Source organism: Triturus cristatus, chromosome 6 (assembly GCF_964204655.1).
Source record: "Triturus cristatus chromosome 6, aTriCri1.1, whole genome shotgun sequence".
NCBI classification, from domain to species: domain Eukaryota; kingdom Metazoa; phylum Chordata; class Amphibia; order Caudata; family Salamandridae; genus Triturus; species Triturus cristatus.
The window spans coordinates 1,790,705,139-1,790,729,950 of record NC_140589.1 but is presented as its reverse complement, the minus strand read 5'-3'; the positions used below and the strand labels follow the sequence as shown (position 1 = coordinate 1,790,729,950).

The window sequence follows — 24,812 nt, the reverse complement described above, 5'->3', positions numbered from 1 at the left end:
AGGCGACTCAATGTTTGAGTCTGGGACTTTCTTCTAACAATTCAAGTGCATTCTGGGAGCTGTAGTCTTTATTCGCATTAATTGAAACAATCAAAATACAGTGGCTTTCAGGAGGAAAGCCAAGACTGGAATGCAGTTTTCTTGGGATTGTGGATAGTGAAACTGATGTGCAGAGGTAATTCTTGAACCACATGTACTTAATGAAAAGAGTCACTATCGGAAATGTACAGCTCAAAAAAGGACACACAGAAGAAACAGCTTCAGTGTTAGAAAGAAGTTTAAATCATGAACTGTACAAAACTAGAGGAAATAATTAAACTTTCAGCTTGGTGGGTGTAAAGGAAGAAAACAATTCATAGCTGAATAAAGGCATGTTCCTCATCAATGAAGCACGCATGCTGGCAAAGGGTTGTCTAAATCATGTTTAGGAGAATTCAACCACATCTGGTTTCATTTACTTTTTTGAATTATTGGGGAGTTCTGTTCATATCTTTGTCCTTTTACCTTCTAATTGCACTGCTTTTCGTGGCTGCTTTTCTGTATGCTCTCAGTGTGATATCTACACACATTCCTAAACGGATTGCAGTTGTGAGATTTTTATTATTCTATGTGGAATACAGTCTGTCTCATCTTGAACCCATTTCAAAACAAAGAAGTCGCGTGCCAGAATCTCTATTCTGTTCTAAGATATTGGATTTCCATTAGATGTAGGTGGATGGCTCCAGGCTGCTACACTGAATTACCCACACTAAACTAACTAAAATTATTGAAAGAATTATGACCACTAGGAAATGATGTGTTGGAAAATAAACACATTAAAAATAATTCCTGCTTCCCTATCATGTCACAGCCATACATAGCCTTGTAGTCCTAGAACAGAGATAAAGCAGGCGTCAATGGGGGAAGTGTTTTAAAGATATCGAAGGGACATGTATTGGCAGTTATTGGAAGTCATACTCATTTACATAGTGTTTGTACATCAGTGGTCGCACATAGTGATTGTGTCACAAGCAGTGAGTGGTGTAATCCATAGTGCTCTCAAGAACTCACTACGCGGAATGCACTACTGTCTGGCATCCTACAGCGACACACGACCCCTCTGAAAGCTGCCCTCCACGACGCTGCAAGGTTCACTGCAAGACATAGAAGGTTTGACCGCATGCCTCTGATCCCGCTCTCACTCAGATGGCTCCAGATCTCACTCAGATGGCTCCCCGTCGACACCAGAAGCAAACTCTAGATGGCATGCACAATCCATGAACGCCTCAACTCAAAATAGCCTCACTCATATAATCATGACCCATCCTACTCTCAGCACAGCCAAGGCTCAACAGAACAATCATGGGCACTCCCCTGTGGAATTCAACACAAGATCAGTTCCTGCACAATGGGCAACCCAATAGACCTTTTGGCTGCTCTTCCAAATGGCCATAGATGTGTGTCAGTGAACACAAATCATAAACTAAGCATCTGCAGAATCATAGCCCTCTCACAGTGATGGGGCTCCTATTTGGAGTTTGGTGGACAGGATACTTTATCTCAAACATGGTAGATATCCAGTTTGCCACACTTCAAGTGCCGTAGGCTGTAAATGATTATCATTTTTTGAAGTTTTATATAGCACGAACTAGACCCGAAGGTATCAGAGTGCTTTACATGAGCACCAGTTGCATTACAGACGGACATATTAATTTTTTGTGGGAGATTAAGTGATTTGCCCAGAATCACAGGACGTTGAGCGACCCTGCTTGGACTCGAACCCGGTTCCCCAGCTTCGAAGTCGACCGCTCTAGCCGTTAGGCCATTAATGCTCTTGTAATGTGGCAGAAAATATATCTGCCACATCTGTGACAGAGTAACCTGTCTGTCAAACTGTAACTAAGGCTCTCAGTTTCGTGACTGTGCATCATCCATCGTCTTTGACAAACTGCTGGCTTTAGAATTCACAATTATTAACTAAAGCTGAGGAAGCAACTAAACATGCGGGGAGGCAGTAACGTTGTCCATGTATCTGGTCTGCACAGAATTCAATGATATGCTCCTTTCTACTATGAGAAGATGGTCATGCAGTGAATATTTATTACCAGAATTTCCTTTTCAAATTCAGCATCTACCGCCTACAAGACTACAGCTCCACATTCTTGCTCTAAGTAACCTTGAATCTGAAAACCGTCTCCCCCAAAAATCCTCATTAGAGGGAATTTAATATGCACGTGTCTAACAGAAGCCAAACAACAGAAGTAATAGAGAGCTACTCTTTGGGTGTTAGCCAGTAGGTGAGTGTTCCCATAGTCTAAACCAGAGTGTGTTTTTATGTGAAAAAGTCAATGTAAATGTGAGATCTCTAAAATAGTCAAAAATAATTCTCCCTTGAACCTGCTATACTTAATGTCTTGGTCATGGGGACCCTTCCCTTTTTTCTTCACAATAATATATTAATTACAATTAAAAGTCTGGACTCCCCAGAATAAGAATTAAATTGCCGAATAAATACCCCCCCCCCCAAAAAAAAAACTTGGAGCACAAGTAGAAGAATCAAGCAGACCACATGTAGGTACAACGGTAGATACAACAGTGGTCAAATGTGTCTTTCCTAACCAATATGCAACTCTTTGTGTTGTGATTTTGAGAAACGAGAGCAGGATCTGGACAACTATTTCACTACTAAGATGTCGTCATGTGTTTTTATTTTCATATGTATATTTTTTAAAGATTCCTCTCTTCCTGATATCCCTGGTCTCTTTGCCTCCTGCAAAACTAAGAACTTCCTGCAGATTCTTCCTCTGCTGAATGTTTTAAAAAATGGTGCGCTTCACGTCTGCTACACTTTCCAGAACGCTTCTTAACACATCCACTTAAATAGAACAGCCTCAGCCTGGATTCCATACTAACAACCCTGGAAAATACTGTTCCTTCAATCACGATCACTTTTGGATCAATGTAATGGAGCAGGTGGCACACCTTCACCTTGCAGAGTTTTACGTGACCAACCATGTTCTAAATGACCATACAGTTGTTTCTGTCCTTGAGGGTGAGGCACAATCCCCATCACCACCTCGGACTCTCTCCAAAGATAGAATTGACCCAATTACTCACCCTATTCAAGCTGTCTTAGATGGGCATTCAGAATAGAGCCTTTAAGTCATATTGGTTCTCTCAGAGCAAGTCCAAATCATCAAAATTCGACCATAGCCTCCTTTTTGGGGGCCCCTTGCCCATTTCCCATCCACTGCTGATACTGTCCGTCGGCCGTAGCTGCTACAACTATACAGACAACACCCACATTGTCCTAACCTTGAAACAATGCCTGGCTGTGATTCTGTCTACTTGCAATCAAGGTATGTATGATTAAGAATCAACTGGAAATAATTGCCTGCAAGACTGAAATTTAGAGCTGTGGTAAGTTTTTTTGTCTGCAAAAGTTTGTAAAGTTTCCAAATTTTCACAATTCGCAAAGCTTTCTGGGATTTGGGGTTTGCTTCACTTGCACAGAGTATGTTTCTACATAGCAAGATGTTTAAAGCTAATAGAACACTGCTAAGATAAACACAACCCAGTCGTCAAGCATATGAGTAACAATTTATCACACACTCATTTCACACCATCTCCAGGACTTTCTAGTAGTCCTTACAAACATGGAAACTTTTTGAATTCATGGTAGCAATAAATTCTAATATACTGGCCTGGCGGTGGACTTTACATCTGCCTGGCTATGATTACTCCATCTGCCAAATTTATACATGAGCACCTAGCAGACGGTCATTTATAAAGGCATTGGCAGGTACCGCAATCACAGCAGTTCCTGTCAAGGTATTTTGCTGTTTGTTACAGGTCTGCTTTGGAAGTATACAGCCCTGTAGCAAACAGTAAAGTTTTTTCTTTAAAAATAAATAAATAAATAAATCCCAAAACCGGATTTTCTATTTGTAAAGAAAAAAACAAATGTTTCCCTTACCATCAGAGGCTTTTCCCAAGGCAGGGAAAGCATTCAAAAGAAATTACTGTTCCTTACCGCCAGGTTTTACCTATGTTTTCCTATGATCTGGAACTGCATCCCCATCTCCATGCTTTTGATCTTCCAAAGGAACTGACACCCATCCTCTTCAAGCAACACCTCATCCAGGTGTAACCATAAGGATGATGGGCACCACCTCCCACTCTCAGTTGTATGAGAATTTAGAGAAAAACAACCCGGAAAAACAGATTCTGAAAAGATGTTTACCTTAAATAAGTTTCTGGAAATATTTCTCCTTGAATGACCTTCACCAGTCTTACAAACCCAACCTGGTAAATCTTCTTGGTGGAATAAAAGTTATGATTTCAAGGTTTGCTTTTCTGATCTCCTTTTTATGCTATGGCTTGACAGTGCAGCTCTTACCAGACTATTATGTGAGCATCACTACAGAGGGACTTTGGCTCTGCTCACATGTTGGGAGCCACTAGTACATGTTTCAATTGGGAAGATGTGTTATTCCACAAAGAAGTGCATGCCCCCATGCAGCAGTGATCATTTAATTTATCCAGCTGCCTGAGCTTGAATCTTCAGAGGCAAGCATATGACATTTTACTGCTATTAAAGTGTCTTAGATAACTAGATAATTGATGGTGTTTATCTTTCTCTGGCAGCTGCACAGATGGGAGGAGGGAAGCCGTGATGAATGTATTGCAGTCCCAGCACCCTCCCCTTCCATTAATAACTTTAGACTTCAGATGGCAGATTTGTGCTGGAGGGCAGTATGGGATATCCAGGGCTACACTAATCTACATAATTTTTTTGGTCTGACTTGACAGTGCAACTCTAACCTGAATTTATGTAATAAACAAAAAAGAAGTTTCAGAGTGCTACAGAGAGAGTGGCTTAGGCTCCACCAGACTGTTGGTTCAACTGAGTACAGGATTTGAGTGAGTCGAATTTGTGTGCTTTCACTAATACGACTGCTAGTATTGCACTTTTTGTCTTGTGCTAAAGCTTTTACTCAAAAGCTATTTTGTTGTTTGGGATCTTAAAGATTACCATAGTAGGCAATGCTTTGGAATTGGTTACCCTTTTTGACAAACCATGGATAGAGAAGTTTTGCTCTTCGAAAATCCTTTTTTTAGGTGATCCTAAAGGAAACAATATTTTGCTTGGCCAACTGTAATTTATTTATTCCGTTCTAATTTTTGCGTTCGATGGTTGCCTTCTGGAAAGGCTTACACTCAAAACTGTAGGCCTGAGTTGGTTATGGTGACAAGCTATAGGCCTAATTGGTGCCCAGGGAAACATTATGCCCGAGGTCATACATCTGGTCTGCTTATTATGCACCGCTATGATAAAGGGAGTTGGTTTAGTTTATTGTGAAAATCATTTGTTAATCCCGTGGACCTTTAAGGAGCTTGGTGCTCTGATATTGCTATAAAGGTTGAAAAAGGGTATTTTGGTACATGTAATCTCCCAGATTTCAGTAGTCGGCAAGTGTTTTGTCCCTGGGTAAACCCTGAGGGTTTTCCCAGTGATGATTCCTGTTAGGCCCTGTTGCGTGGGATTGTATATTGTTTTTCAAGTATTTATGATGTTATAACTGTATGCTTGATGGTTGCCAGTTTATGTACACTTGAATAGGCTGCTGTTGGGTACTATGTAAAGCCAATGGTAAAGACTTAATTGGTTCACTGGGAAAATTCATGCCTGATTTAATAAGTTTGACCTGTTTATTGTGAAATATTATAGCAAAGCCAGTTGCCCTGACCTAATTCTTGTGTAAAGCATGTATTAAAGACAACAGAGTTTTAAGGAATGACGTGCTGAAGCCTGAAGGCAGATATTTTGTTACGTGATAACCGTTCTTAGCAAGGGTTTTGGTGACGGGGGTGGAAGGGGCAATTATAAGTTAAACAATGATAGAATGCATTTCCCACAACAAGATGGCTGAAAATGTGGAACTGTACGTTACTAATAACCAATGTATAAGATGTATACAATTCTACGAAGTGTAATACAAATAATTAGCAGTTACATGAATGATAATGTTAAATGATGCCTTCACATGTATGCATTCCATAAATGTCAACATCAATAAAGTTTGTTGGGAAAAAAACACATGGTTTTTAGTGTTGGTAATTCACCGGAACAAACTGTGGATACATGATATGCACTACAATAATCCTTTTTAGGCTCTCTTTGGAGAGATTGTATTTTGCTTAGTCAACTGTAATTGTGTATAAGTGTGTACTTTTAAGGCTGTATGAAGGATGATTGCCTTGTAGAAAGTTTACACTCAGTACAGTAAGCTTGAGTTTGCACCCGAAATGCAACAGAACATGAATACCGAGTGCGAGCGGCCTCTCATGCTCGCTTAATGCGCTCTTGGGGTAGGATTCTCCCCCAACTTAATACCAACGTTTAGCACGATTTTCCTAGTGTAAAAATGCACCCTCATGCAGCCGCGGCCCGTGGAGGGAGTTCCGTGGGGCGGTAAGGCGGGGCGGGGGAGGGGCAGGGTGGGGGGTTCTAAAAACCAGAATATGGATTATTACAGGTAAGTAAACAATTAAATAAATAAAACGAATTTCGTAGCGCGCGCTGCATCGCATTTTGCGATGCGGCGCGCGCTACGAAATTTTTAATTGTTTACTTACCTGCAATTATCCATATTCCGGTTTTTAGAACCCCCCCACCCTGCCCCTCCCCCGCCCCGCCTTACCGCCCCACGGAACTCCCTCCATGGGCCGTGGCTGCCCTCATGCCAAAATGGACACGAGGATGCATTTTGTGCTAAAGAACAGTGCTAAATTCAGCAAAACACAAATAGTGAGTGTGAGCATGTGCGAGCAGGTGCTCACGCATGCTAAATGTGCTTTTGCGTTAGGATCTTTCCCCCAAATTACTCTTAATTACGAATGGAGGAGCAATCACATAATTATCGGGAAATTTGCATCAAAGAGTAATGTGGACATAGCGAAATTGCTCCAATTACTCTGACGAAACTGAAATTCGGCCCAGGTCTAGCAGGTACTGGGCACCAGCACTTAATTGTTAACCCTAGCACTTGCTTATGACAGTCCACCACATGGTGGCGCTGTTTTTCTATTCTTGAGGGGAGTCCATCAGTTTAACAATTAAATACACGTTTTAATATTATTTCTAGTGCATCCAGGTCGTTCTTACTGCTTTGGACGGCCTCGAACTGTTCAAATTTCTGGAGTGTGATGTGAAAATACGGGGCGTTTACCCTGGCGCCTGGCAGTTCCAGGTGGCGGTGCAAGCTGTAGTGGCCCTCTGAGGAATACCTCGATTCTCTGACACTTGTTTATTTACAAATTAGCAACTGACATGGAATACTTTTAACACAGTGGTTAGCCTGAACATCTGGCACTGTTCTGGCCCTCATGAACCTACTTTCTAAACTCATCTTAGTATTACTAAATTCTTGCAATGCCTGGCTACATGCCAAAGGAACATGGCACTAGCCTGGTTTACTGCTGCGAAGAAGAACGCAATATGTTGTAATGACTACAGTGGCGAATATGATTAATATTTCACACAAACACGGTTTTCCCTTCAGAAAATATGCGTTGCCATTTAAGCAAGACATGTGAAATTAGAGTAGAAGTGATATATTGGTTTTGTGCCATTTCAAAAGCGATGGTAAATGTCAAACAAGTAGTTATGTTTACTTTCTGTTACATATTTACTTCTCCCTGAGATGTCCACAGCCCAATCTCCCCCATCATATTTGTATGCTAGTCTAACAGATACTAACTCTTGCTAAAGGCACACTTACACCACGCTGGCTGTGTAACCTGTAAAGGGAACACAATCAGTAAATGCCTGTAAATGGCAGCTCAGTCTTCATAAAGTTCATTCCCAAGTTTGAACTATGAAATGCTATGTATTACCCAGGATGCATCAGTCATATTAATACTAATCCCACCATTAAATATTTCCACTGAGTGAGAAACTAGACTTGCACCCAGAATTGGTATCCCAGTCCATCATGCCCTGGCTCCTGCTTTTTTGAAGTATGTTCATCGCACAAAATGACACAAATAACATGATTTTCCTCCTTGATGTACTTACTCCCCAAGGCCCCCTACCTGGATCTTTACAAAATACATTTTCTAAGCTTCCTAGAAGTTACATCTGGAGCATCTTATTTCAAGTATAACAAACAAGAATTTGATGCGCTGCTTATTGATAATTGATGTCTCTGTTGTTAATAAAGATGCCTTCATATAACCCAATTTCTTGGATATATGAATGTTGGGCTCTGCTCCTCTGTTCTTCAAGACCAATTTGCACCTGACTTCGATCTGTTTGTGTGAACTTGTACATTTGGAAGTTGCTGCTTCCTGCTCGCCCCTACCAAGTACCTAGTACCTGCTTTTTTGACTGTTGATGCTTTCTATTTAGGTCACCACAACAGTGCAGCTTCTCAATTCCCTAATGTAGCCTTAGTCTGTGAAATTGGACAATGGTGGAAACGTTGTGCTCCTATGGTGAGGAAAGGCTGTAGTAATCAGGCCGTAGCTTGCTATTGACCGAGATCAGCTTTAGGCAGAAAAATGGACATGCTTTCCAAATATGTAATCATTTAAATAACATTTACACAGCTGTGCATGTCTCACTGTATTTTATGCTATTTACAATCTTGCGTTGAGTTGTTTTAATCTGAATCACTCTGCTTCTGGACTTTCTAGAATTGAACACTTCCCCTCACCCCCTTGCACTACCAGTAACATTCTGCTCCATATCCTAAATTCTTGTTGTGCAATTGTGCTGGTATTTCAATCAAAAGTCCAATGCGGCTTTAGTATATGACTATCCTGAGTCTATCTTTAGTGTGAAGATACCGGTTGTCTGCATTACCTTGACCAAATCGGGCTGTTCGGTACACCTCCTCTGCGCCTTTGTATCCCAGCATTCTGCACACCACGTCGCCATCTTTTTTGTCCCAGCCGTCGTCACACACTGTCCCCCATCGCTTATCATAATAGACCTCCACGCGGCCTTCATGAGGTCCTGAACCATTCACCAGGCGGATCACGGTCTCTTCCACTGCAGCTGCAAACAAATAGTTCAAAAGATACGTGTGAATGTGATGCAAGGAGTAAAGGTAAGACAGATCGTGGCCCGCAATTGTTTAGTGTAAAAAGCACTTCCACAACATAAAAGGGATTTTTTCTGTCTATTGAGCCAATTGCATCATGGAGAATTATTCAGGTAATACAGCGTAATAGACAAAAAAAGACATGTAGGAAGCTGTCTCAAACCAAATGTACCTGCTTGTGCTACAGAATTACCAAAATCTATTTAGTATTAAGAGGTTAACAAACAATACGAAAAATGGAATCTGATGGGTTTCGCAGTAAATTCAAACTCAGCCCTGGAGGATCTCCTGCAAAAATACTCTTTCTGTGAAACCTTGCAATGCAAAGATTGCTAAGGTAACATCAAACGCCTCAGATAGACAAAAATCCCAGCAAAATGGGTAAAACATTCACTACAAATAATCAATTTCTTTGTAATCAGGTTCTTGATCCATTTATTGATAGGAAACCTCTTCCAGGTATGTCCCTAATAAAATGCCAAAAACCTTTGTTAATACTATACACTCTAGAGGGTTGGTCGACGCATGGAGAATTTTCAATCCTGACTCTTTGGAATTTACTTTCTGTTCTCCGACTCATAACTCTACATCTCAAATTGATTATATTTTTTTGAGTCCACTTCTTCTTCCCAACTCATCACATGCTGATATTGGTTCCATTTTGATTTCTGATCATGCTCCTGTTCTTATCAATTTAGATCTCCCCTCCCGGTCTTCTAAATCCCGTCGCTGGCGATTTAACAACTATCTTCTTAAGGATCCCGTGTTTATTGGTCGCTTTAAGGATTTCATTTCAGAATTTTTTCTTCTCAATGTTAGTCCTGATATGCCCTTTCATACCACATAGGATGCTTTTAAGGCAACTGCTAGGGGATTTATTATTGATTATGTTACTAATTGTTAGACCTGGCATCATTGGCATGAGTCTCTCCTCCATTTTTTTCTGTTTGCCTCCTCTGTTTACTATGTTTTTGCTGGATTATTGCTTTGGGCACTGTGCCACTGCTGATCAGTGCCACAGTGCAAGTGCTCCCTATGTTAAATTATTACATTGATTAGTGTTACCATGATTGGCTTGGTTGACTTACTGTTCAGACCCTAGTCTAGTGCACTGCGTGTGCCAAGGGCGTGTAAGTTAACTGCTGCTGGTAAAATGTGTCTCAGGCCTGCCACCGCAGCGCCTGCGTGCAGTCCCTGACTGCCATGTCGACTTGGCAAGGAAACCTACTTGCCAGTCTCTAAACCTTCACTTTGCCACATTTCAGACACCCCTATGGTAGGCTCTAGGGCAGGGTGCATTGTTGGTAAAAGGTAGGTCATGCCCTGATGTGTGTGGCATGACCTAATAGTGAATTACAGCCATTTTCGTTTTTCACTATTGAAGGGCTACCTGCCTCCCATAGGCCAGAATGGGCAGACGGATTATTAACTCCATTATAATCTATCTGACTCAGGGAGCATGGTAGCAGGTCGAGTTTAGTATCCCTGAACTCAGAATTTAATAACACACCCTTTAGGATGGATGGTTTTTAAATTCTATGTTTGAAAATAGCCCTTTTAGAAAGTGTCTATTTTCTTGTCCAACTATCCACCGGTCTCTGCTGGTTTGGTGTGTGTGTCAGGGGCTGGGTGGCTCCAGAGGTCTGAATGAGTCAGTGTGAGTCAGTGTGGGGTGAATGAGGCATTTACACATAGAGTGAGGGGAGAGTAGCCTGCCCTGCCTGACACAATTCTGGCTCCACCTCCTGCTGGGCGACTGATAGCCCTGCTCCTGCCAGTGACAATACTGGCTCCGCCTCCTGCTGGGCGGCTGAGGACTCTGCCCTGCTCAGTGAATAGGCCAGGTGCCTCTGCCTGGCAACACCCACAACGAACCTGAGATGGGGGGAATTTCCCTGCTTGGACAAAGGGAACAAAGGAGAAAAGGGGTATAAGAGAAGGACCTCTGAACCAAGAACTCAGATCACTTCTGACAAGGAAACCTGTACCAAGGACAAGAAGCCTGCTGATCTAAGGACTTGCCTCCCCTTTCTGCCAGAGTGCTGTTTTGCTGTGGAGGAACCTGAAAGCTGCTTCTTTATTTTTGCCAAGGAACAAGGAGAGAGGAACTTGGTGTGTACTCTCTGAACACTTGCTAGGAAATCTCCAAGGACTGGAAGAGTGCCAGTCTCCTGCTGAAGTCACAGGGCCAAAGGACTTCACCATCTACTGAATTGCTGAATTGCTGGAAAGTGTTGTTTCCAGTACACAAGGGAAAATCTGCAGTCTCGACGCCGCCGATGCCGCCGAATCCAGCTCGACATCGTGAGTAACGGCTCCAGTGTCCCGAGCCTTCGACGCCAGCCGCCGGGCCCGATCGACGCCAGCAGCAACGCCAGTGAGCAGTGGGTATCGGCCCCGGCTCCAAGGGACCCCGTCTCGACGCCGGTATCGACGCCAGTGAGGAGTGAGTATCGGCTCCACCTCTAAGCGACCCCGTCCCGACGCCGCTGCTGATCGCATCGACTCGACGCCCTTCTCGACGCCGTGAGCGCTGCTCCGGCCCGACATCCCTCGACGCCGTTACGGATTGACCCGACTCCGAGGCACGATCGACGCCGACCTCGACGCCGACATCTCGACGCCGTGGATCATCGTTTTCTTCATTTCTCAAGGTACTGTACTTGTGGGGTCTGTTGCAACTCCAGGCTCGACGTAGCGCTCCTCGCGGTCGACGCCGAACCTTGGGAATCTTGTAGACTCGACGTCGTGTGACTCCTGTGGGGGTTACATTGTTGCCAAAGAACTGCGCTCAGAAGAATACTTTGCTAAAGAACTATTTGCCAAGAAGAAACCTTACTTGAACTATTATTTTTCCTTCCAAAGAGTATTTATTAAGACTGTGGTATATTTTTGTCGTTATTTGGTCTTGTGCTAAGCCTTATATAAAAATACTATTTTTATAATAACTTCGGTGTCGTGTCCATCTGTAGTGTATTCACTTTATTACTGTATGTGGTCATAAATGCTTAACAAACTGCCTCTGAGATAAGCCTGTCTGCTCTGCCAAGCTACCAAGGGGGTAGCAGGGGTTATCTGAGTGTGTAATCCCCTTGCCCTGACTAGAGTTGGTTGGTCCCTATTTGTCAGAAGTGTATACCTCTGCCAACTAGAGACCGCCGGTTCTAACACTAATAAAAAGAAACAACATCGTAAGGAGTCTGCGTCTATCTTATCGTCCATTAAGAAACTGGAACATGCATACTTTTCTTCTAACAATGCTGACTCCCTCAAGAATTTGGTTCAGGCAAAACTAGATTTTAATAGGAAATCTAAGGAAGACGCTTCTGGAACATTATGGAAAATTAATTCAAAATTTTATGGAGGCTGTAATAGAGCCGGCAAATTGCTAGCAAACTATCTGAAAGTTAAATCTCAAAGGTCCAGAATTGTCACGATTACTGATGATTGTCGTATTCATTGTTTCAAAGATGACGAAATATTACAATGTTTCACAGATTTTTATGAGACTTTATACACCCCTGAATCCTCTCCGTCTAATACTGCCTTGGACTCATATTTCGATTCATTACCCCCTAGCTCTTCCCCACTTCCAGATTGTTCTATTTTGGAAGCTGACATATCCCTTTCTGAGATCAAATCTGCTTTATCTAAGTTACCTAATGATAAGGCTCCTGGCCCTGATGGCCTTACTACATAATTTTATTCCTGTTTCTCCCTTACTCTTTTGCCTCATCTTTTAACCTTTTTTCAACATTTTGTTTCCTGTAATGAAGCTCGAGGTTCTTTTTTGGATGCTATGATTTGTTTAATTCCTGAAAAAGATAAGGACCCTTCCCTTTGTGCTAACTATCGTCCCATTTCCTTGATTAAGTTCTCCCAGAGTTGATTAGTCCTGAGCAGACCGGGTTTGTCAAGGGGAGGACAATAGCTGTAATTCCAGAACCTTTCTAAACATTATTCATTTAGCATCTAAGAGTTCTTCCCCTATCGTTGCCATAACCTTGGATGCAGAGAAAGCATTTGACCGCGTTTATTGGCTTTCTTTGATGCGTGCTATCAAATGGCATGGTTTTGGACCCTCTATCTTATCTTTGATCAGTTTGCAATATTCCTCGCCTACTACCTCAGTTTTTGCCAATGGCTCTCAATCGTCTTATTTTCCCTTCGAACAGGGTACCCGTCAAGGATGTCCTCTTTCTCCTTTGCTTTTTATTCTTTCCCTTGAAGCTTTTTTACATTCTTTGCATCATTCACCTTCCTTCAGAGGCTTTAAACATAAGGCAATTGAAATCAAATAGACAGCTTTTGCAGACGTTATTATGTTATATATTTCAGATCCAGAAATTTCTCTGCCTGCATTCTCGGATCTTCTCTCCTCTTATGCCTCCTTATCTGGGTACAAACTAAATTTCTCCAAATCAATGTTCTTCCATAAAATATATATTGTTTAAGGAGCATGTTTGAAGGGTTTGCTCTTAAATGGAAGATCAGTAGTATTACCTGCTTGGGGATTAAATATTCCTCCTCTCTTGCAAAAACGATCCAACTTAATTAAGATGAGGTTCTCTTAAAAGTTAATAATATAACAAACAAATGGTATCCCCTTTTCCTATCATGGTGCGGTAGATGTGGACACCATCAAAATGATGCTGCTTCCGTTATTCATTTCTATTTGTCCATGTTACCAGTTAGACTTCCTTTAAAGTTTTTTAAAACCCTTAATGGGAAAAGTAAAGGCCTGAATTTCTTCAGCTCTCTTATCTACTCCTAAAGATCGGGTGGTGTACACTTCCCCAATTTTTGACTATATCATTCTTCCTTTTTAATTCAAGTGCTACCCCATATTTATCTTCCACTGAAGAGATTTCCAGTTCTGTCTGGCACAATCTGGAAGAATCGCTAATTCATCCCATCCCCTTTTCCTTGTTGGCTAGTTTTGCTAATCCTCCTCGTTCTTTTAATCATCCAACGATTTCACATTTTATTTCTACCTTTCACCCAGTTAAGTGCAAATCCTAGTCACCTCTACAAGTATTTTTAGGCTCAGCTCTGTGGCATAATAAACTCATTAAATTATCAAATCGTACCATTTTCTGGAAACAATGGGCCATTAAAGGGGTATTCCTCGTTAAACATTCACTTAAAGATTCTCGTTTCCTCACCCCCAAGAGGTACAGCTTAAATTTCATGTACCAGTCTCCTCATTACTTAGATATAAATCTTTGAGAATGCTTCTAACTGATCAATTCTCTCTCCTTTCTGGATCTCCTTCATCTTCTTCGGATTCCTTATTTGAACCCCTCTCTACTTGTCCCTCTATTCGAGCCTCACACATATACAATTGAAGCCCATGTTAGACGTCCTTCACATCTAACATGGGCTTCAATTGGAATTCCATAGAGCATATTATCAAGCCTGTTATCGTCGTTTTAGCGGCAGTTTTGTACCGCTAAAGCGGCGATAATTTTATCGCCTGGCTTGATAATATGCCCCTAATTTCAATATCCCCACAATCAAAGATGTTCAGCGGCAGGGAGAGAAAGTTAATAGAGTGTAAAGAGAAAGGGAAAGAAAATAGTGAGAGCTAGGGCGAGAGAAAGAGGTGAGAGTGAGAGAGACAGATGGGGAGAGAGTGAAGAAAGGGACAGTCAGAGAGAGAGAGAGTGGTGGTCAGAGCGAGAGCAAGGCAGGGGAGAGAAAGGGAGAACGAAAGGGAGCATGGATGAGAGGGCTATGTAAAGAGAGTGAGAGAAAGAGAGGGAGTGAGAGGGGCAGAAAGTGTGAGAGTCATAAAGAGAAAGAGATAGTGAGAGGAAGGGAAAGAACGAGGGGGGTGATAGGGAGCGAGCTGGAGGGCAGAGAGAGAGAAAGGAAAGGAGAAAAACTGTGTGGAAGGAGGAGAGAGAAGAAAGACAATCAGAGAGATGGAGACGGATAGAATGGGTGGGGAGTGAAAGAGAGTAAGTGTGTGAGAGACAGAAAGATAGAAGCAAGTGGGCGCTTGAAGCAGGATAACGAGTGGGCAAGGACAGCTTGTATATTTGACATTGAGTGTCTCCTACAGAGAAACATGACAAGAATCCCATTTTTGGTAAAGAAGGTCAAGGGTCAATGATTTTATTCTATAAGAAACTTGTATTCATCCATGGGAGCAACTGGCTTTGCTGCACTTCACTCCTATCAGACAGAGCAACTTTGCAAATATACTGGGGAATGGAAAAAATGCGAGAACCAGACCCCTCTTCGAATTACGGGCCTTTTAATGTATTTTTCTTGTTTTATGTAACATACAAAAGAGCAGGCAGAACCCTTTGGATAAATAAACGTGACCAGTTTATTATACAGTCTCTGATGCCTCACAGCCACTCATGGGATTGATAACATCAGCTGCAGTAACTCGGACCATCTGTCAATTATGGAAGTCAAACTGGTTTATGCCACTAATCTTTCAAAAACACAAGATTTACATTGCAAACAAAAAACATTGTGGTTAGCTTGAAGGAATGCGGAGCAAGGTGGGAGTCCTAGAGCAGGTTCCTGTTTATCAGGCGCCTTCTGTGGTCTGAGAAGGAAATATTGCAAAGTCAGAACAGGACTGAGCCTCAATGCAGAGTATCCAAGTCCATCACATGTCCCCCGCTGGTTCTCTGTGCACATCTCTATGTATGAGGAGGCCTGTACCCCATGACCGCAAGATCCGAGTCTAATACAATGGGAAAACCTCACCCACAGGTTTGCTGCTCCTCATGGCTGAAGGTTTACAATAGTTTGGCATTGATTGTAGTACTGACTATCTATCCCCAGAATATTGGGGTACAAGAATATCGAGGGGCCGAATATTGAAAGTTAAGTGTATATAGGAAATTATATATTTACTTTTCCTAACTACACATCCATGTACTTTGAAGATATGTGCACAGTGTAGATTCATATATGTGGAGTTAGTTGTAGAAAATCTAGACTGACTTACTTGTTTCTTGCTACTTAATTTTTTCCAACATTTTGTCCTTCATATTGGGCCCGATTCACAGAACTAACTTAAGACAAACTCCTAAACTTACTACTTTTGGTATTCACAGAAGTTAGGATTTTGTCTTAAGACAAACTTAAGACAGACTTAAGGCAGACTTAAGACAAACTTAAGACAGACTTAAGACAGACTTAAGTTAGGATTTTGTCTTAAGTTTGTCTTAAGTCTGTCTTAAGTCTGTCTTAAGTCTGTCTTAAGTCTGTCTTAAGTCTGTCTTAAGCTTGTCTTAAGTCTGTCTTAAGTCAGTCTTAAGTTTGTCTTAAGTCTGTCTTAAGTCTGTCTTAAGTCTGTCTTAAGTCTGTCTTAAGTTTGTCTTAAGACAAACTTAAGACAAAATCCTAACTTCTGTGAATACCAAAAGTAGTAAGTTTAGGATTTTGTCTTAAGTCAGTTCTGTGAATCGGCCGCATTGTGTTTCATCGATACTCTGGGATCAATAGTTAGGGTGCACACCTTTGTAATTCGCAAAGTTTCGAGAAGTACTCTTGAAATCTGTTGGGGAATTACATTTTCACATGAGCACATATCTATATATATGTTAATAATCTCAAATCACTGATTGAGAACACATATATTTACTTTTCTTTATATTCTATTTTCCACTGATGAAATCCCTTCCTCAACACAACAATTTTGGGGATTTCCCATCCCGGCCTCGTAAGGGGTTTAGAGCCCGATGGATGAAACTGTTTTGTGAGTCACAAGATCACAGTGTTTGCAAATGGCAAACATTATGTTACAATTGCAATGTACTAAAGACCCGTGGTGACATGGAGAAGTCTGTCTGACTCACAAAGTGTCATTTGCAACTTACGGCACTTGCAAAAGATAGGGGACATGTAACAACCACCCCTTCTCCTTTGTAAATCAGTTTGCAATCTAGCAACGGCTTGCAAGTTTATTTGCAATAGCAAATCATTGATCAGTTACAGATAACCGAAAGGGGATGGTAACACATTTGCAAAGTGGAAGCTGTACCCAGGGGACATTTTCTTCCTTGTGAATGGTGGCTGCAGGCATCAGGGGAGCAGACTTGTAGTTGGCATGCAGTGAGGAATATCACGTGTTTAAGACAGAAAGGTCTATGGGGCATATCAACCAGGGCTGGCAATGTTACCGCCGCTTTAGCGTCCGTTTTCGGGCGAAAAGCGGCGCTAATTATATCGCAATATTTACAAGGACACGCTATCGCGTGTTTCCTTGAATCAGCTCCTGTTTAGTTCACGCCTCGCTTTGCGTCTCTAATGAGATGCAAAGTAGGCGTTCCCTGCAAAAACTAAGGGAAAATGATCTCTAACTGCCCTACTCCGTATTTACAATACGGCCCAGGACACCCATAGCGATGTAAAATACAGCGTTAACTGCTGTTATCGCCGGTATTTTAAGGCTGCTATTTTTCATGACTACCCTATCTATGACAAGGGAGGTGGATTCAGTGGCTGAATCCACATCTCCTTATCATCAATGTTTCTTCTATCGCTGTGGGAATATCTCTGGTTTAACAGCGATATTCCCACATAACGCCACTTTTGATGTATAATTTATCGCCCTGGAGTAAAGCGTTGTTAATAACGCGTTATCCGGGCGATAAATTACAGCGATAGGAGGCGGCGATAAATATAAAAGCGCTAAGCGCGCTTTGCGATATTTTTTGCCGTCTGTTGCTGATATGCCCCTATGTTTGCTGCCCACATACTTTAGGCATAGATTCTGCAAGATATGCAGGGTGTAACTTCGGGGATAGAAGTATGTAGTGCAGGCTTCTCCAACGAGTAGCTCGTGAGCTACTGGTAGGTTTCCAGCTAGCTGTAAGTAGCTCTCCTGTGTGCAGCCCAGGCTACTAAGGAATAAGCTTTTGCTTGGAAGAATGTATATATGTATAGCAAAAATCAAAAACATGTATTCTTGTGGGGGAGAAAGGCCACAGCCTTGATGAGAGTGGAGAATGAACTCTCAGAAGGAACAGCAATCTGACCCACAGCTTTAACCTTTGCTTCACTGAGGAATCCTCGTGTCATCGTGGCTACCTTGGCTGGAAGCAAGAAGTCTTTCCTCGGATTAAACTGCATCTAGTGTGTGCAATAACCGGTCAAACGACAATATGGTCACAAAATAAAAACAAGCACCGAAAATACAATAGGTCATGCATTTTTTGAGTTAGAGCTATTGGCATTGTAAATGGCAATGTTTTATGTGTTACGGAGTGTATGTATGTGGTGTGCAGTGGAATTTTGTGGGTTGGATTGGATTAATTGTGGAATTTTGAAGAAATGGAATTGTGTGGTGTGGAGTGGATTTGTGTAGGGGAATTTTCTGGCATGGTGTGTTGTGGAATTATGTGGATAGTATTTATGTGGTATTGAGTGTACAGGAATTATGTTGAATGGGTTTGTGTGTTATGGAGTGTAAATATGTTGAACGGTATTTTGTGCTTTGGAGTGGTATGTAGTGGAGGTTAATTATGCGGTGAGCTGATGAATTTGCGCAGGAAGCAACATACATAAATAAAGGAGTAAGACCATACGTAACGGGGGCAGTCTATGGGGCAGAGGGATGAAGAGAAAACCTGTATTTACACCAACAAAATTGGAAATGCTTTATGTACCAGAATGCAATTGTACGCAGTTATCATGGGGTTCCACGCTATTCAGGAGCTCGTAGCCTCAACACTGGTGATGTCTGGAAATTGACTATTAATGGGTTACAATAAAGGAACTTTCCACCTTGATATTTAAGAAGGGGTGAATAGTTTTCCACTAGCCCCGGACCTGAGACAATAGGTTGAAACTCTTTAAAGCAAAGGTTCAACTCACTCTAGAGCAATACTCTCCATCAGGGCAGAGATCTTAAATCTGACAATCAGCACAGATGTTATTTGTGTTCAAAGCTGCAAAATGCCCGGAATGAGTAGAGATGTGTCATATGTGTGTCGCAGACAGAAATTGAACCTGCACGCGCAATATCCAGATTCATCCATCACCAAACTTCCAGATATGATCTTTAACTGTGTTTAAACGACACTTTCAAAGTCCCCCACAGAAAACGGAGACTAGAAGCAAATTTCAAACAATGAAAGTCTATTAGTTCTTAAAGGTTGCACTGTTGCTATCTGAAAGGGTCCATCCAGTGTAAAGAAAAAGCAGTTCCCTATACCCAGTCCTGCATCACTGACAATCACTAACAATATCCATTTTGGAACATTGCTTTGCTTGATAATGTTTGCTTTGGTTTTAAGATCTATTGTGTAATCGTTGACCTTGTAGCTAGCTCCCTTAAAGAACTGTGGGGCATATCAGCAACAGCCGGCGATAATTATCGTTGAGCGCGCTTAGCGCGAGGATAATTATCGCCGGCTGTCGCTGGATTTTATCGCAGAGCTAGCGCGCTATCAGCGACGCTTATCTCCAAAGTGATAAAAATCCAAGCGATAGCTGCTAAACGTGCGATTATCACTGGAAATCCAGCAATAATCGCATAGCGAAAGGCAATAGCTTGGTAATAGGGCAGGGCAGACTTAGCCATAATATCCACCTCCCATTGGATATAATGGCGAAGTCAGATTGAAACCAGGCGTAAGGAAAGTAGCGATAAGCGTGGTTAGCGCTTCTTTTCTTATCGCTGTGCAGGTTAACGTGCAGGTTAGCGTGCAGATTAATAATAGGAGAAATGTCGGTTAGCGACATTTCACACGTTATTCTGGTGAGGAACGCCCACTTTGCATCTCATTAGAGATGCAAAGCTGGGCATTAAGGGAAAGGGCACTGAGGCATGAGAACACGCGCTAGCGTGTCTTTGCTGATAGTGCGATAGAATTATCGCCGCTTTTCGCCCGAAATCGGACACTAAAGCGGCGATAATTCTATCGCGGACCCTTGCTGATATGCCCCTGTAAGAATCTGAACAGGGCAAGAGTAACACTTTTGGCAGTTGTCTGATCCAGGGTGTCTTGTGACTTCCAGTGGTCTTTAGAGAACACAATGCAGGCTGGAGACTGGCCTATGAAGCTAACCTGGTGGAGTTCGGATTAAGGGATGGAATGGAGACTTGTGGCTAAATTGCTGAATGTGAACAATAGAGACATGGGCTTAAATTCAGACTCAGCATGTTATGTAGGTATATAACAGTAAATACATTTATTAATCTCCCTGTGCGTGCCTACTTTGCATATTTAGCCTATTGACCAAAACTGGGTGTTTTGGCAACAAGAACTATATGAGTAATAAAAAATATACATTTACTGTTTGAAAACTGTATGAAACATAAACTGTGCGACTAAGTCAACCTATGAAGAACCTCAAAGTATGACTGCATCTGAAGTTCCATCATTGTGTTTCCTGGTCTGCAGTCACGTGTGAGATGAGCAGAGCATGCCTGCCTCATTGATGCATTACTATTTAATCATGCAGATGGCTGGTATTAGTCAGAAGCATAACTTTGTTTGGGCTGATTTCCTTAATCCATCAAGGTGATTTAGGAAAATCTGAGAAAATGTGAACCATCTTCAAATTTTCCTAACTATTTAAACTGAATCCTTTTAACACACATAGATTCATCATCTGAAAGAAAATGGTGATGATTATTGCCATATTTAAAAAAAATAAAGTCATTGTTTGTGCAGAAATCACATATCAGTATAATGAGTTACTTCAAGCATAAGATCTTCTTCCCAAGGTAGAGAGTTATTCACAGAATGACTAAAGTAAAACACATGCTATGATTCATTTGTTTCTGGCAGACATGGCTGTGTGAAGGGTGGCTATTTTTCAGATATAAAAATGAAAGCATGTATGAGGGAGTGTCTTTGTGCTGTAATCACTCATGCTAGGATGCAGAGGTTCTTTTTTCACCAGTACTGTGCATGGAATGTTTATTTTTCTGATTATGATTTCAATTAGACCGCAATGCACACCTTGCTTGATCTTTCCCCTGGTTTTGAATGTTATTTTTCAGGCAGTGTATTCTATATCACGCGTTATGGACGTGGAAAAGGAGATGTCTAATTTGTGTTAATCAGTTATGAGATTTTATCACAGTTATGTTTTTAGTTACTATAACATGTGAAATTGATATAAAAACATCAAATTAGCCTTTCTGTCACATGTTCCGACCCTGAAAACATAAAACATGTGATGGACGACAGATAACGTGGGAATGAGAAAAACAATTGAGATAAAAATAGACACAACAGGTCTTGCTGGTCTTTCACGCTGATGCGCGACCTAAAAAACAAGCATTGGCATAGCACATAGGTCTCGCCTTTGGGACCTTATGTGCTTAGCCAGAACTTTTGGCTATGTTGTAGAGCATTGTGGCTGCTGTGCATTATGTTGAAAAGTAATATTAAAAAGTGTTAAGCATTTTTGTTACCATTATACAAACGAAGACGACATTATATACAACTGAAAAACCCGATTAAAAAAGATTTTAACATAAAAAATGTCTTCTAGTTTTTTTGTACTTGCACAGCTGGCAACTTCTTCCTGACTGTTCTCATGCTTGTTTGTTATATATTTTTTTTGTTATGGGGGAGTGAGACATAAATAACGGGGGAGTGGAGTTTGGAAAACAGTAATTTAATTAGAACACGAGCAGCGGACGGACACTAGGGGAGAATCAACAGATGCCAGATTCCAAGGGCAGAGTGACGTGATGCTTAGGTGGTGCGCTGTTGCAAAATAGTGATGGTGAATGATGTTTGGTGCTCAGGCGGTGACACTATATGCTGTGGAATGGAGGTACGCTGTGAATTGTGGAGTTGAAATATGTTGTTTGGTGTGTAAATATACGGTGTGTGTTGGGAATGTATGGAGTTGAATTGTGTGGCCTGGAACTGTGGTGTTCAGTGAAATAATGCTTAGTGAAATTGTGTCATGGTGTGCAGTGCATTTATGTTGATTGGTGGTATGTGGTATAGAGTGCATTTATGTGGAGTGTATTTATGTGGCATTAAGTAGAATGTAATTATGTGGCGTGTAATTATCTGGCCCTGAGTGGTATTATGTGGAGTGTATTTATGTTGCATTAAGTAGAGAGTAATTATGTGGCGTCTAATTATGTGCCACAGTGGTAGTATGTGGAGTGTATTTATGTTGCATTGAATAGAGTGTAATTATGTGATGTGTAATTATGGGGTACTGAGTGATATTATGTTGTCTATTTATGTTGCATTGAGTAGAGTGTAAATATGTGCCATGGAATTATGTGGCACTGAGTGGTATTATATGGAGTGTATTTATGTTGTATTGAGTTGAGTGTAATTTTGTGGCTTGTAATTTTGTGGCACTGAGTGGTAATATGTGGAGTGTATTTATGTTGCATAGAGTAGAGTGTAATTATGTGGCGTATAATTATGTGCCACAGTAGTATTATGTGGTGTGTATTTATGTTGCATTGAATAGAGTGTAATTATTTGACGTGTAATTATGTGGTACTGAGTGGTATTATGTTGAATCTATTTATGTTGCATTGAGTAGAGTGTCAATATGTGCCATGTAATTATGTGGCAGTGAGTGGTATTATGTGGAGTGTATTTATGTTGCATTGAGTGCAGTGTAATTACGTGGCATATAATTATGTGGTACTGAGTGGTATTTTGTGGAGTGTATTTATGTTGCATCGAGTAGAGTGTAATTATGTAGCGTGTAATTATGTGGCACTGAGTGGTATTATTTGGAGTGTATGTTGCATTGAGTGCAGTGTAATTATGTAGCATGTAATTATGTGGCACTGAGTGGTATTGTGTGGAGTGTATGTTGCATTTAGTAGAGTGTAATTATGTAGCATATAATTATGTGGCACTGAGTGGTATTGTGTGGAGTGTGTGTTGCATTCGGTAGAGTGTAAGTATGTAGCATATAATTATGTGGCACTGAGTGGTATTGTGTGGAGTGTATGTTGCATTTAGTAGAGTGTAATTATGTGGCATGTAATTTTGTGGCACTGAGTGGTATTTGGAGTGTATGTTGCATTGAGTGCAGTGTAATTATGTAGCATATAATTATGTGGCACTGTGTGGTATTGTGTGGAGTGTATGTTGCATTTAGTAGAGTGTAATTAAGTAGCATATAATTATGTGGCACTGTGTGATATTATGTAGAGTGTATTTATGTTGCATTGAGTAGAGTGTAAGTATGTGGCGTGTAATTATGTAGCATATCATTATGTAGCACTGAGTGGTATTGTGTGGAGTGTATGTTGCATTCAGTAGAGTGTAATTATGTGGTGTGTAATTATGTGGTGCTGAGTGGTATTATGGGGAGTGTATGTTGCATTCAGTAGTGTGTAATTATGTGGTGTGTAATTATGTGGCACCGAGTGGTATTATGTGGAGTGTATGTTGCATTGAGTGCAGTGTAATTGTGTAGCAAATAATTATGTGGCAGTGAGTGGTATTGTGTGGAGTGTGTGTTGCATTCAGTAGAGTGTAATTGTGTGGAATGAAATTATGTGACACTGAGCAGTATTTGGAGTGTATGTTGCATTGAGTGCAGTGTAATTATGTAGCATATAATTATGTGGCACTGTGTGGTATTATGTGGAGTGTATTTATGTTGCATTGAGTAGTGAGTAAGTATGTGGCATGTAATTATATGGCTCTGAGTGGTATTATGTGGAGTGTATATATGTTGCATTGAGTAGAGTGTAATTATGTGGTGTGTAATTATGTGGGACTGAGTGGTATGATGTGGAGTGTATTTATGTTGCATTGACTAGAGTGTAATTATGTGGCACTGATTGGTATTATGGGGAGTGTATGTTGTATTAAGTAGAGTGTAATTATGTGGCACTGAGTGGTATTATTTGGAGTGTATATTGCATTGAGTGCAGTGTAATTATATAGCATATTATTATGTGGCACTGAGTGGTATAGTGTGGAGTGTATGTTGCATTCAGTAGAGTGTAATTATCTATCATAACAGTCTGGAGCCCACATTCGTGACAGCTTCCAATCCATCCTGTGAAACTCTGTCACTTAGCGGACGACTATCCCCCTAGGATACTTTTAGAGCCATGCTTATATACCGCCCTCCAGGCCCCAGAGGCACATTTCTTGACTCGATTGAAGCTCCTTCACTATCATGGGAGACTTCAATTTCTATCTGGAGGATTCCACAGACTCGGACAATTTGAGGCCGAAGCAATTAAGGAGAGGAGGGGGTCTTGAGCAACGGGTAGTTGGCCCTACACATGTTGCGGGGCATACCCTGTATGGCATATTTTCTAACAACACTGGTCTCTCTTTGTCTGAAATACTGCCACTCACATGGTACGATCATGCCGCCATCATTTTTACTCTTTCGCAGACACCTCACAACCGGTCCAAATCCAAGCCCAAGGAGAACATATTTAGACAGGCTTGGAATGAGGCACCGTAAAGAACAGTGAGGCGGAGTAAGGTGAAATGAGGCAGAGTAGGGAATGCTGCTACACAGCTGAGTCCGAGTCCCTGGTCTCTGGGATGTCAGTTTTGCAAGGACATGCTCCATATGGTAACCCGACACTGGCCTGCCCTCCCTGCGCGCCAATGCTGATAATTAAACCAAAACAGATGTCACACGGTCGCGCTAAAGCTCGCTCCCGAGCACCCTAGGCCAGGTAATAAAGAAGGCAGAGCAATCACCCGTCTTGAGCCAATTGCGTGCTGTCTTTTTAAGAAAGACGCATGCAAGGGGCAATTGTGGGTGTTCTCT

General features: G+C 41.5%; 1 protein-coding gene across 1 annotated transcript in view; it reads right to left on the bottom strand.

Moving 5' to 3' along the window:
* SCARA5 (scavenger receptor class A member 5) overlaps window positions 1-24,812 on the bottom strand; it is a 1,100,058-nt gene that overhangs the window by 59,211 nt on the left and 1,016,035 nt on the right. The window contains exon 8 of the mRNA XM_085613113.1: window positions 8,849-9,043. Coding sequence (XP_085469239.1) covers window positions 8,849-9,043 — 195 coding nt within the window. The remainder of the gene's footprint in view (window positions 1-8,848; window positions 9,044-24,812) is intronic.